Below are 15,148 nucleotides of genomic sequence, written 5' to 3' on the forward strand. Positions count from 1 at the left end.
TTGGAGACAGAGTCACCCAGGCTGGATTACAGTGGCACAGTCATAGCTCATTGCCATCCCAAATACCTAGGCTCAAGCCATCCTCCGCCTCAGCCTCCAAAGTAGGTAGGACTACAAGCCTGCACCACCATACTCACTCATTTTTGTATTTTTTCTAGAGCTAGGGTTTCACCATGTTGCCCAAGCTGGTCCCGAATGCCTGGGCTCAAGCAATTCTCCCGCCTTGGCCTCCCAAAGTGCTGGGATTACAGGTGTGAGTTACCAGATACTTTTTTTTCTCTCTCTCTCTTTTTTTTCTAGATGGAGTTTCGCTGTTGTTGCCCAGGCTGGAGTGCAATGGTGCAATCTCGGCTCACCGCAACCTGCTCTTCCTGGGTTGAAGCGATTCTCCTGCCTCAGCCTTCTGAGTAGCTGGGATTATAGGCATGTACCACCATGCCCACCTAATTTTGTATTTTTTGTTAGTAGAGATGGGGTTTCTCCATGTTGGTCAGGCTGGTCTCCAACTCCTGACCTCAGGTGATCTGCCCGCCTCAACTTCCCAAAGTGCTGGGAATATAGGTGTGAGCCACCACCTCCGGCCTAGATATTTTAAAAATAGAAATGACTTGATGACTTTGGAGATGTGTTTGTAATTCACAGCCTTCTTCTGTGTGTGCATTGTGTTTGTGCTGATTCCAGTGACCCTCTCGCTCCTGCAGACAGAGGTGAACCTCCGTGCAGCAGCTCAGCGTGTCACCAGCTCTGGGTCCCTGGCACGCGACTCTGGGATATGGGGAGTGGAAGGGAGCTCATGGGAATTGGGAGCACGAGGCCCTAAGATGGAGCAGAGACTTCCAGAGAGGGCTCAGGAGTGTGTGTGTTACAACTCCCACTCGTACATTACAGGTGCAATTGAACACTGCATGATGATTTTGTCTCTATTTTGCTTTTATATCAGAATGGTTTCCTCCAGCAATTGGCATTACCTAGAAAATTCCTTAATAGCATTTTGCTGTTCGGTTCTCTGACCTAAAAACTGAGTTGTGAATCAGCGGTTTCGAGAATAATGGAAATCTGGCCAGACACAGTAGCACACGCCTGTAATCCCAGCACTCTTGGAGGCCGAGGTGGGTGGATCACTTGAGCCTAGGAGTTTGAGATCAGCCTGGGCAACGTGGCGAAACCCCCTCTCTACAAAAAAATGCAAAAATTAGCCGGACATGGTGGCGCATGCCTCTAGTTCCAGCTGCTTGGGGTGCTGAGATGGGAGGATTGCTCGTGCCCGGGAGGTCAAGACTGCAGTGAGCTATGATTGAGCCACTGCACTCCAGCCTGGAAGAGCGAGACACTGTCTCAAAAAAAAAAAAGGAGAAAATAATGGAAATCCTTCCACATAGAAACATCTCTGTGTAAACATCATTTATTTGCTGTGTACTCAAAGGAGAGGAGGTTGACATGAGCTATTTTGGCTTTCGCCAAAAGACATCTGATAGGAATTATCTCAAGAACATAATTTTCTGTGCATTAAGATGTTTGTTGCTTTTTGCCCAATAGATGAGATGGGATGGAAACAAGGTGAAAACATCACTAACAAACCTGAATTAAGTATATAACTGAATTAAGTGTGTAACTTGAAGTAATTAAGTTTTAAAACATGGCTGGGTGTAGTGGCTCAAGCCTATAATCCCAGCACTTTGGGAGGCCGAGGTGGGCAGATTACTTGAGGTCAGGAGTTCGAGACCAGCCTGGCCAACATGGTGAAAACTTGTCTCTACTAAAAGTACAAAAATTAGCAGGGCGAGGTGACTCACACCTGTAGTCCCAGCTACTTGGGAGGCTGAGGCAGGAGAATCGCTTGAACCTCGGGGGTAGAGGTTGCAGCGAGCCAAGATCACGTCACTGCACTCCAGCCTGGGTGACAGAGCAAGACTCCATCCCCCCCGCCCCCCCGCAAAAAAGTTTTTAAACATGTGTTCACTGCCTCATTATCATTTGTTCCACTGTGGTTTTGGCCGTCCTGAACCCCACTTTTTCCAGTTTATGACCACAAAGAGGGATTGTGCGGGTGTGCATGAGGACCAGTAAGTGGCAGAGTCTGCATTTTCTGGTGCTGTCCAGACAGCAAAGAGTGCTGTGTTCTAGAAAGACAGTAAATCGTATCATGTCCTTGCTAACCGACGACGGAGAATTCTGTGGGTCAGAATTGAGCATCTTTTTTGAGACAGAGTCTCTCTCTTGTCACCCAGGCTGGAGTGTAATGGCACGACCTTGGCTCACTGCAGCCTCAACCCCCCGAGTTGAGGTGGGGAGCCTCCCAGTGTGCTGGGACTATAGGCGTGAGCCACACTGTGCCTGGCCAGAATTGAACATCTTTGTATCTTTCTTCTTAGTTTAGTACAAAACTGAATAATATTTGCAGGCAGCAGAATTGGATCAGGAATTTTGCAAACTGCCAAAGATGAAATTAGAATGAGTGATTTTTGGCTGGCAGCTTGAAGTACATATATATCAGTTTGTGTATGATACATGTGAGTATATAGTGGTTTTTCCTTCTTCAACTGTCTTTAAATATGTGTGCGTGCGTGAGTGTGTGTACAAACACACATGTAGGTTTAATATCAAAAAGGTTATTTTTGTAGGTCTGTTAGGAGACATGAATATGCTCAAAAGGGAAAAAAATACATGGATGGGGTGAGAAGAGTTTGCTTTATTTAAGGACATTATAAAAGGCATAGCCCTTCTGCCTTTCTGGAATGCTGTAACAGAATATAGAAATAATTGTATCATCTCCTGTCCTTCTCAGAGCTGGTGTTTGCATGAGGCTGGCCCTGTGCCAGGTTGGCAGGGTTGGGGGTAACCCAGGAGCATGCCTGCTAAGGCACACTGCCGTTTAGGGCCTGGCCTTGGCCCTGTGCCCCCAGCCCCCTGCTCTCCTCCATCAAGCTCTGCCCTCTTCCATTTCTCTGCTGTAATCTGAAATCTCTCAGCCCCACCAGCTTTCTCATTCCATGACCTCATCTGGCTTGTCTCCTTTCCCTCCAAATCTGGGCCCTTGTTAAGCCTTTTTTTGTTTTTTTCTTTGAGAGAGAGTCTCACTCTGTCACCCAGGCTAGAGGGCATTGGTGCAGTCTCAGCTCACTGTAGCCTCTGCCTCCGGGGTTTAAGCTATCCTCCCACCTCAGCCTCCTGAGTAGCCTGGACTACAGGCATGCACCACTACACCCAGCTTATTTTTGTATTTTGAGTAGAGATGGGGTTTCGCCATGCTGGCCAGGCTGGTCTCGAGCTCCTGACCTCAGATGATCCACTTGTCTCAGCCTCCCAAAGTGCTGGGATTACAGGTGTGAGCCAGCATGCCCAGCCATAGCTATTCTTCCATTCATTCCCTCATGCACCCTTTCCATGTTTGAGTCCCCACTGTGTGCCAGCCCCTATGGTCATTTTCCCTGGACCCTGCTGGGATCACAGTAATCTTTCCCCCATCATTCTTTACGCCGTCCACCCTCTTTTCCCTTGTTACCCTTTGTGTTATATTTTGTCCTCTACCTTTCTGAAAAGCACAGGGGGTGAAATGTGGTGATGTGTTAGCTTCCTGTTGCTGCTGTCGCAACCTGCCATGCGCCGAGTGGCTTAAAACAACAGAAATTTATCATCTGACAGTGCTTGAGTTCAGGAGTCCAAAGTGGAATGGATTCCCCAGGCTGGAATCAAGGTGTCAGCCAGCGTTGTGTTCCTATTAGAAGCTCTGGGGGAGAATCAGTTTCCTGGCAGTTTCCAGCGTCTCGGGCTGCCTGAATTCCTATAGCATTCCGACCTCTGCGTCCGTCCTCAGATCTCCTCTGACTCTGAGCCTCCTGCCTGTCTCTTACTAGGAGCCCTGGGATTACACCGGGCCCACCTGGATAATCCAGGATCATCTCCTGACTCATGACCCCTGACATAATCCCATCTGCAAAATCCCCTTTTACCATTGCAATCTAACGCATTCACAAGCACCAGCTATGAGGACGTGGTTATCTCTGGCGGACTATCATTGGTGCTGACCACAGATAGCCTTATTTATATAAAAAGAGATTGGTGGCCAGACATGGTGGCTCACACCTGTAATCCACAGCACTTTGGGAAACAAAGGCGGGCATATCGCTTGAACCTGGGAGTTCGAGACCAGCCCGGGCAACATGGTGAAACCCTGTCTCTACGAAAAATACAAAAACTAGCCGGGTGTGGTAGCGCATGTCTGTGGTCCCAGCTACATGGGAAGTTGAGGTGAGAGGATCTCTTGAACCCGGGAGGTGGAGGTTACAGTGAGCCGAGATCATGCCACTGTACTCCAGCCTGGGTGACAGAGCCAGACCCCGTCTTAGGTGAGAAAAAAAAAAAAGGTTGGTAAAGAATCTGATTATTTTTTGTCATGGAGCCTGGTGTAAAAATATAGAAAATCATCTAGTTGAGGAAGTAACAGGATTGACTTCTCCAAGGAAATGATGGTATCACGTTTAGAAATGCATCCTTTGGAACAGTATATAGTTTAAAGGGAAATTATAATGCTTCTTGACCAAATGTTTCCACAGGATCACAATACAAAATAATGTGGGCTGGTGATATTTGTCAAGAAACTTGTGGTACAGTGGTCAGGCGCAGTGGTTCACACCTGTAATCCCAGCACTTTGGGAGAAGAAGACAGGCAGATCGCTTGAGTCCGGGAATTCAAGACCAACCTGGGCAACATAGCAAGACCCTTATCCCTACAAAAAAATAAGAAAATTAGCAAGGCATGATGGTGTGCATCTGTAGTCCCAGCTACTGGGGAGGCTGAGATGGGAGGATCGCTTGAACCCAGGAAGTTGAGGCTGCAGTGAGCTATGATCACACCACTACACTCTAACCTGGGTGACAGAGCAAGACCCTGTCTCAAAAAAAACAAAAACTTGCTGTACAGGCCTATCCTGTAGGTCCCTCTGTGATGATGGAAAAATTCTGTGTCTGCATGGTTGGAAGCAGTAGCCACCAGTGCCAAGTGGCTACCAAATCCTTGAAATGTGGCTAGGGTAACTGAGAAACTGAATTTTCCAAATTTATTTAACTTTAAGTTATATTTAAATATAAATAAGCACATATGGCTATATGTGATGATATAGAATAAGAAGACTTCTTCATCTGGGATCTTGATAGGCCTTACATAGGAAGGCTCTGATAAAATAATTTGCAGAGTTTTATTTCTAAGGGCAAGGTCAGTAGCTTTCCTCAGATTCTCAGAAGGCTTCATGAACCAAAATATAGGCCCAGCGCGGTGGCTTATGCCTGTAATCCCAGCACTTTGGGAGGCTGAGGCGGGCGGATCACCTGAGGTCAGGAGTTTGAGACCAGCCTGGCCAACATGGTGAAACCCCATCTGTACTAAAGATACAAAAATTAGCCGGGCGTGGTGGCGCACGTCTGTAATCCCAGCTACTCGGGAGGCTGAGGCAGGAGAATCACTTGAACCTGGGAGGTGCAGGTTGTAGTAAGCCGAGATCTCGCCACTGCACCCTAGCCTGGGCAACAGAGTGAGACTCTGTCTTAGAAAAAAAAAAAAATAATAGTTTCAATGCCTAAACTTTCAGTAAATAAGATATTATCTTAGTCGAGTCTTTTCAAAGTATTTGAAGCACTTTCTCAGTTACTTCATTTTAAATAAAATGCTCTGAACAAGATCATAAGCACACACCTATGGGATGTCCTGGTGTTTCGAAATGGGCACTGGTGGCGTGAGATAAAATTTATTGTGACTCTGTCAGATGTGGATTCAAAACAGGCTGTATCTCCCACTTAACAGTGCATTAAAATGGCAGCTAGGGCCAGTCATGGTGGCTCACGCCTGTAATCCCAGCACTTTGGGAGATGAAGGTGGGCGGATCACCTGAGATTAGGAGTTCGAGACCATCTTGGCCAACATGACGAAAACCCGTCTCTACTACAAATACAAACATTAGCCGGGCATGGTGGCGGGCACCTGTAGTCCCAGCTACTCGGGAGGCTGAGGTGAGAGAATCACTCAAACCCAGAAGGCAGAGGTTGCAGTAAGCTGAGATCTTGCCACTGCACTACAGATTGGGTGACAGAGCGAGACTCCATCTCAAAAAAAAAAAAAAAAAAGAGGCAGCTAAAACACAGTGCAGTGGCCCAGGTCCATCGCAGAAACAGCCAGGCAAACCCCCTATTCTAGTCTATTTTATTCTAAGCAAATTATCTCACTTAGACTGACGTCAGCAAAAGCTTTAGTCTGTAGCATATTCAAAATGAGGTATATGTGACCAGGAGTTAGTAGAAATAAAACATCATTGTAGGCCGGGTGGGGTGGCTCACGCCTGTAATCCCAGCACTTTGGGATGCTAGGGTGGGCGGATCTCAAGCCCAGGAGTTTGACCCTCGCCTGGACGACATGATGAAACCCCATCTCTACAAGAAAATACAAAAATTAACCAGGCATGGTGGTGTACACCTGTAGTCTCAGCTACTTGGGAGTCTGAGGTGGGAGGATGACTCTAGCCCAGGAGGCAGAGGTTGCAGTGAGCCGGGATTGTACCACTGCATTCCAACCTGGTCGACAGAATGAGACTCTGCCTTCAACAACAACAACAACAAAGAACCACCTGGTTGTATTCTTAAATAAGTTTAAATCCTGGAGCACCAGCTGGCGTTATTTATGTTTTAGGCGTGCAGGAATGGGTGAGGTCCCAGGCTGGCTTTAGATAATGATAATCAGCACTGACTGCCACACTGTTTTTAGGAGGCCTTAACCAATGTTTCCCTTCTTTCTCCTTCTCAAATGGCTGCTTCCTGACCTCTGCCTCCTGCTCCAGGATTTACGCAAGCAGGTAGCGCCGCTGCTGAAGAGTTTCCAAGGAGAGGTAAGCTTTTCTATTCATTTTCTGTCCTGAGCCACCCTTCGTGGCTAATTGGTCTTTTTATTCATGTTAAAGAAATGCTCCAGGCAAAAGGTGCTGCCCAGATGGTGCCTTCCCGGCTGCTCCGACCCAGCGTCATGCAGATTTTGTGCTCTGCGATGTGATTTTCCACTGGGTCCTTGGTGAAAGCCCTCCTGGAAAAGGAAGCTATGCTCAGAATATACAGAGGTGTGGTGGATTCCCAGCAGAAGTGCCCCGTGTGTGGTTGCAATAGGCAGGTTTTTGGTGCCACGGCATTTAGGAGCCCATGCGTCCCCTCTAGGAAGTCGCCTTGTCCCCTGAGCTGGTCTAGGGCTGCCACTGCCATGAGTGTGTGCCATAAGTGCGGTGCTTTTGTGAGAGGCTAGCGGGGGCACAGGGATGCCACTTGATCGCAGGCTTGAAACACAGAGCATCAGGCAGAAGCCACGACGAGGAGCAAGCCTAGGCTCGGTAGAAGGAAGTGGTTTCTAACGGATCCTTCCAGAGAAGGACGGAGCCATCTGGCAGACGGCACGTGGGTGGCAAGTCACCTGGGACGTCCGCCCTGGCTACCTGTTAGCGGGAACAGCAGCCACAGAGGGGACTGGGCTCCAAGTGAGTGACACTCCTTGCCAGCCCTTTGTGTAAAGATTCAGTGATGTTTAGAAAACTAGAAATTATATTATTCTTGCAGATTTATTGAATCTCACCTCTTTAGCTTCTCCCACTGGAAAAACAGAATGTGGAATCATACCAGGCTGATGAGAAAAGGAAACCAGACATTTCCAAAGCCCCTGAAAGAGCCCATATTGGTACAGTCTTAGAGATTTTTTTTTTTTTTTTTGAGACAGAGTCTTGCCCTGTCACCTAGACTACAGTTCAGTGGTGCAATCTCGTCTCACTGCAACCTCCGCCTCCCAAGTTCAAGTGATTCTCCTGTCTCAGCCTCCTGAGCAAGTAAGATTGCAGGTGTGCACCACCACACCCAGCTAATTTCTCTATTTTTAGTAGAGATGCAGTTTCACCATGTTGGCCAGGCTGGTCTCGATCTCCTGCCCTCAGGTGATCCACCTGCCTCAACCTCCCAAAGTGCTGGGATTACAGATGTGAGCCACCACGCCTGGCAGGGATTTTATTTTCTTGCAACTACTAAGTCGCAGGGAACACGTGGGGGAAGGGACAGGAGAGATACGGCCGTGAGATAGAGTAGGTTCCGCTTGGGACCCAGGTGATGTGGGCCTTATATATGGAAGGCTGGGTTCCTGGGCCCAGAGCTCTAGAGCAAGTGGTCGGGCTTCCATTTGGGAAATTAGTCAGCTGGGGGCGAGAGCAGGGAGTGAGTGAATGAAGGAGGCCAGGGAGATTGTAGCCAGAGACAGAGAGGCGATTTCAGGACATCAAAAGGGACCAGCATAGAAAGAAGACACAGCAGTTGGTGATGGCTGGAAATTTTAGAGGGCAGAACAGTACCCCTCTCTTCTTATGATCTTCTTCCTGCCTCATTCAGCCCCCATGCACATAGCTTGGTCCGGCCAGCAGGACACCCGCATCCCAGGGCTTGGATGGACTTGAACAGTCTTTTTCTCAGAACTTCATCTCCAAGCCCATAGCTGATGAGTGAGGCTGTTACCTGACACCTACCCACATTTGATCTTACCTGTTCTGTTACCTGTTCAGCACCTTTTGGAAGACCCACTGGCTTCCTAGTTCTCTCGCTCAAAGAGTTCAGTGTGCTTTCTAGGTGTTTGCTTGTTTTTCTTTCTTATTGAAAAACTTCAAAGCTGTATAAAAATGGAAAGATTAGTACAGTGAACACCTGTATTTTTTTTTTTTTTTTTTTGAGACAGATTTTCGCTCTTGTTGCCCAGGCTGGAGTGCAATGGGACAATCTCGGCTGCTTGCAACCTCCGCCTCCTGGGTTTAAGCAATTCTCCTGCCTCAGCCTCCCAAGTAGCTGGGATTACAGGCATGCACCACCATGCTCAGCTGATTTTTGTATTTTTAGTAGAGACGGGGTTTCATCATATTGGTCAGGCTGGTCTCTCATTCCTGACCTCAGGTAATCCGCCCACCTCGACCTCCCAAAGTGCTGGGATTACAGGCGTGAGCCACTGCACCCGGCCCACCTATATGCTCTTTACCCAGATCCACAGTCGTTAACATTTCACCCCATGTACCTCCCCCCTCCCCTCCCCGCCCACCACTTTCGTTGAACATTAGGAAGTTAAGTTGCAGAAGCAGGTACTGCGTCCCTCAAACACACATGGAAGGCTCCCAAAGTTAAGGAAATATTAGCATTCTCCTACATTACCACAATAACCACAAATATCACACCTGGGAAAATTCACAGTAATTCCAGGTCATCTCATATTTCATCCCAAATCAAATTTTTCCAATTATCCCCAAGATGTCTTTTATAACAGCCCTCCTTGCAACTGAGGTCCAATCAGGTTCACACATTACATTTGGAAATCTGTCTATCTAATTTTCTATTTTAAAAAGTGTGTGCGTTTTTTTTTTTTTTTTTTTTTTTTGAGACAGGGTCTCGCTCGGTAACCCAGGCTGCAGTGCAGTGGTGCCATCATGGTTCACTGCAGCCTCCACCTCCTGGGCTCAGCAATCTTCTTGCCTTAGCACTCCCCCGCCCCCCCCAGATAGCTGGGACTATACATGTGCGCCACCACATCCGGCTAATTTATTTTTATTTTTAGTAGAGACGAGGTTTCAATACATTGCCCAGGCTTGTCTCGACATCCCAGGCTCAAGCCATCCTCCCACCTTGGCCTCCCAGAGTGCCTTGATTACAGACATGAGCCACTGTACCCAGCCCCTGCATTATCTCTTTTAATGTAGGACATCCTGTCCATCTCCGTCACCTTTATTTCTTTTTCTTTTTATTTTTTCTAGACAGGGTCTCGCTCTGTCCCCCAGGCTGGGGTGAAGTGGCACAATGTCAGCTCACCACAACCTCCACCTCCCGGGTTCAAGCAGTTCTCCTGCCTCAGCCTTCTGAGTAGCTGGAATTACAGGCATGCGCCACCTCGCCCAGCGAATTTTTGTATTTTTAGTAGAGACAGGATTTCACCATGTTGTTCAGGCTGGTCTCAAACTCCTGACCTCAAGTGATCTGCCTGCCTCAGCCTCCCAGAGTAGGTGGTGGGATTACAGGCATGAGCCACCACGCCTAGCCTTATTTGTTTTTTTTTTTTTTGAAGAGTCTTAGCAAATTGTCTTGTAGATTAGCCCACATTCTCAATAGGATAATGGGTTTGATTCCTGATATCTTAAATTTGAAATACCCAAGAAACATCTAGGCTAAGCTTCCATTTGCCTATTTTTTTTAAAGGCCATATGAAAGCTAATCATAAATGAATACATAAAATTATCATAGATTTTGAACCCACAAAAGAAAGGTAATTTTTTGGCACCATTAATTAATATTTATCAAGCCTCTGCTAATTTATAAATAAATTTTATTATGTATACTTAAGGTATACAACATGATGCTATGGGATACATACAGGCAGTAAAATGGTTATACAGGGAAGCAAATTAACATATGCATCGTCTCTCATAGTTACTCTTTTTCGTGTGTGTGGCAGGAGCAGCTAAGATCTCATTTAGCAGAAATCCCTCATATTGCAATTATATTTGCTATAGTCCTTGTTTGCACATTAAATCTCTAGACACTCCCAGCATCATCCCTCCCAAAATGTTACATTTACATTAAATAATTTGTACTTTTTTTTTTTTTTTTTTGAGATGGGGTCTGGCTCTTTGACCCAGGATGGAGAGCAGGGTGGCATGATGTCGGCTCACTGCAACCTCTGCCTCCCTGGCTCAAGCGATTTGCCCACCTCAGCCTCCCAAGTAGCTAGGACCACAGGCGCTTGCCACCATGCCTGCCTAAATTTTTGTATTTTTTGGTACAGGTGGGAGTTTCACCATGTTGGCCAGGCTGGTCTCGAATTCCTGAGCTCCAGTGATCCACATGCCTCAGCCTCCCAGAGGGCTGAGATTACAGGCATGGGCCACCACACCTGGCCTGGAAGTGGTTTTTAAAATATTTTACTTCCATCCTTTCATTATGATGTGTTCCTATTAAAAAGGTGATCATGGCTGTAATCCCAGCACTTTGGGAGGACAAGGCAGGAGGATCGCTTGAGCCCAGGAGATTGAGACCCGCCTGGTGAATATAGTGAGACCCCGTCTCAGGCTCATGCCTATAATCCCAGCACTCTGGGAGGCTGAGGCAGGTAGACCACCTGAGGTCAAGAGTTTGAGACCAGCCTGGCCAACATGATGAAACCCCGTCTCTACTAAACATACAAAAACTAGCTGGGCATGATGGCATGTGCCTGTAATCACAGCTACCTGGGAGGCTGAGGCGTGAGAATCAGTTGAACTCGGGAGGCAGAGGTTGCAGTGAGCCAAGCACTCTAGAGCCACTGCACTCTAGCCTGGGTGACAGAGTGAGACTCCATTTAAATAAATAAATAAATAAATAAATAAATAAATAAATAAATAAATAAATAAAAGTTTCAGATAATGATTACTTATAATTATTATAATAAAATCATAAAATGTAACTCACACTGAAATTAGATAGCGGTTGATTGATTATGATGCCTAATTTTTGGGTGTTTCACAAGCCCAGCAAATTGATGGGTGTTGTGGGGGAGGTATACCCTTAATATGCAGTCCAATTTAAAGCTTATTGTAGTCCAACAATAATTTAGACAATCCCTTTAGAAAAGTAATGCACATACCATCTAGGAAAATGCTGTCTTTCCACTAGTCTGGCCAGTCCTTTCTTCTCTCCCTGAGAAGGGGCGTGGTGTGGAAGGTTGAGGGGATGAGAGACTGGCTCAGAGAACCTCTTGGTAGTGGGGGGACAAGTGTCCTCAGGGAGGAAAATCCTCTTAAGAAATAACTTGAGTGCTCATATTAGAGAATAAATGAAAGACTAACAATCTACGTACTAAGCATCGGCTTTATAAAATTACAGTAGGCTGGTGTGATGGCTCATGCCTGTAGTCCCAGCACTTTGGGAGGCCAAGCCAGGAGGATCATCTGAGGCCAGGAGTTTGAGACCAGCCTGGCCTAACCTAGCAAGACTCCATCTCTATTAAATAAATAAACAAATAAATGTACAACAGAATCAAGTTCAAATAGAGTGAAAGAAATGATAAATATAATAATAAACATTAAGAATAGAAATGAATGAAAAACAAAGAGCCAGGAGAGAAACATTGCAAAAGTCATTTATTTGAAAATACCACTGCAACTGACAAACCACTGTACTAATCAAGACAAAAAATGTTAGGAATAAAATTGGGGATGACATTGCAGCTGCTGCAGAGATTAAAAAGATAAAGGGAATGTTATAAGCAACTTTATGCCAATAAATTCTGAAGTCGAAAAAGTTTCAGAATTCTGTAACTACCAAAATTGATTAAAGAAGAAATAGACATCTTCAATAGCTTTGTAACTATTACTGAAATATTTCCATAAGGTCTAGACAGTTTCCGAGAGAGTTTTATCAATCATTCATGAAATAGAGAGTTCTCATACTTAGCAGACTCCTTCAGAAAATAGAGGGAGCACTTCTTAACTCCTTTTATGAGACTAATATAACCTTGATACCAAAACGAGACAAGAACAGTACAAGAAAGGAAAATTAAAAGTCAGTCTTATTGGCCAGGCGTGGTGGCTCACGTCTCTAATCTCAGCACTTTGGGAGGCTGAGGCAGGCAGATCACTTGAGGTTAGGAGATCAAGACCAGCCTGGCCAACATGGTGAAACCCCATCTCTACTAAAAATATAAAAATTAGCTGGGCGTGGTGGTGGGCGCCTGTAATCCTAGCTACTTGGGAGGCTGAGGCAGGAGAATCGCTTAAACCCAGGAGGCAGAGGTTGCAGTGAGCTGAGATCATGCCACTGCACTCCAGCCCAGGCGAAAGAGTGAGACTCCATCTCAAAAAAAAAAATAAATAAAAAATAAAAAGTCAGTCTTATTATTGAATAAATATGCAGAAGTCTTTTCAAAGGTATTAGTAAATTAAGTCCATAAAGCTTGGTATATCCCAAGAATGCCATTTTGTTTAAAATTTTCAAAATTTATTAACATAAATCCATGTCATTAGCAGGGTAAAGAAGGAAACAATTTCAGTAGTTATACGAAAAGATTTTGATAAAATTTAAATCCATTTATGATTAAAAACTACCAACAGGCTGGGCATGGTGGTCAGGAGTTTGAGACCAGCCTGGACAATGTGATGGAACCTCGTATCTACTAAAAATACAAAAACAGGCTGGGCGCTGTGGCTCACGCCTGTAATCCTAGCACTTTGGGAGGCTGAGGTGGGTGGATCACAAGTTCAGGAGATCGAGACCATCCTGGCCAACATGGTGAAACCCCAGCTCTACTAAAAATACAAAAATTAGCTGGACATGGTGGCGTATGCCCGTAATCCTAGCTACTCGGGAGACTGAGGCAGGAGAATCACTTGAACCAGTGAGTCAGAGGTTGCAGTGAGCCGGGATCGTGCCACTGCACTCCAGCCTGGTGACAGAGAGAGAGACTCCGTCTCAAAAAAAAACAAAAAAACAAAAAATTAGCTGGGTGTGGTGGGTGCAGGCCTGTAAACCTAGCTATGCAGGAGGCTGAAGCAGGAGAATCACTTGAACCCGGGAGGCAGAGGTTACAGTGAGCTAAGATCGCACCACCACACACTAGCCTGGGCAGCAGATCAAGATTCCATCTCAAAAAAACAAAAAACAAAAAACCCTACCAACAAACTAAGAATAGAAGGAAACATCTTAGGAATAGAGGGAAACTTCTTTAACGTGGTAAAAGGTATTTATCAGAAACATACATTAATCGTCAGACCCAGTGGTGGTAAAGAAAAAAAAATTCCCAGAAAACCAGGAACAAGACAAGAATACCTACTATTGCTACTTTAATTAACACTGTACTGGAAGTCTTAGCTAGCGGAGAAGACAAAAAGAAATAAAGTACAGATAGCTCTTGACTTACGATGGTGCAACTTTAGGATGATGCAAAGAAACTGTACTTTGAGTACCCATACAACCATGCTGTTTGTCAGTTTCAGTACAGTATTCAATAAATTACATGAGCTGTTGAATACCTGATGATAAAATAGGCTTTGTCTTGGATAATTTTCGCCAACTATAGGCTAATGTAAGTCTTCTGAATATATTTAAAGTAGGCTAGGCTAAGCTATGATGTTTGCTAGGTTAGTTTATTAAATACATTTTTGACTATAATATTTTCAGCCTACAGTGTAAGTATCGCAACAGAAGAAATCAAACTATCATTTTTCAAGTGAGCCTCAATTATTTAACCAGGTTACTAGATATAAAATCAATATACAAAAGTAATTATGTACCCCTGTATCAGCAGCAAACTTAAAAAGTCATTTTTAAAAAGGATACTACTGGAGATAGCCAAAAAAAAAAAAAAAAAAAAAAACAACTAGAGCTAGAAATAAATGTAACAATACAAGGGAAATCTTTCTGGAGAAAGATGTAACATTATATTGAAGGATATTAAGGGAGATTTAAATGGAGAGAGAGAAAGTATACAAGGAGAGAAATTTCCACTACTATTGAAGCAATCACTTTTCTCCAAATTGATCACAGAATCGGTCATTGTAGTTCCAGTAAAAATCCCAACAAAATTTTTTTTTTTGAGACAGAGTCTCGCTCTGTCATCCAGGCTGGAATGCAGTGGCACCATTTCAGCTCACTGCAACCTCCACCTCCCAGATTCAAGGTCATCTCCTATTTGATCTAAAATCAAATTTTTCCAGTTATCCCTAAGATTTATAATGGCCCTCCCTGCAACCAAGGTCCAATCAGGTTCACATACTACATTTGTGTAATCCCAAGTAGCTGGGTTTACGGGCATATGCCACCACGTCCAGCTAATTTTTGTGTTTTCAGTAAAGACAGGGTTTCACCAGGCTGGTTTCGAACTCCTGACCTCAGGCGATCAGACTGCCTCTGCCTCCCAAAGTGCTGGGATTACAGTCATGAGCCACCGTGCCCAGCCCCAACAAGAATCTTAATGAAACTTTTGAAAAGCTGATTCCAGAATTTTTATACATATGCAAGAACAAATGGTAAATAATAGTGAAGATAATACTGAACCAGTCCAAGTTAGAGGAATTGCCCTACCAGATTATTAAAGCTACAGTAGTTGGCAGAGAGTGAGATAAATAAACCAAAAGAA

The 15,148-nt window shown here is 45.1% G+C and overlaps 1 protein-coding gene across 6 annotated transcripts in view; it reads left to right on the plus strand.

Moving 5' to 3' along the window:
• CUX1 (cut like homeobox 1) overlaps positions 1-15,148 on the plus strand; it is a 472,474-nt gene that overhangs the window by 209,566 nt on the left and 247,760 nt on the right. For all 6 annotated transcript variants that reach the window (XM_032756129.2, XM_032756134.2, XM_032756132.2 and 3 more), the window contains exon 3: positions 6,825-6,872. In XM_032756129.2, the coding sequence (XP_032612020.1) occupies positions 6,825-6,872 (48 nt within the window). The remainder of the gene's footprint in view (positions 1-6,824; positions 6,873-15,148) is intronic.

Source organism: Hylobates moloch, unplaced genomic scaffold, assembly GCF_009828535.3.
Source record: "Hylobates moloch isolate HMO894 unplaced genomic scaffold, HMol_V3 SCAFFOLD_1, whole genome shotgun sequence".
Classification (NCBI taxonomy): domain Eukaryota; kingdom Metazoa; phylum Chordata; class Mammalia; order Primates; family Hylobatidae; genus Hylobates; species Hylobates moloch.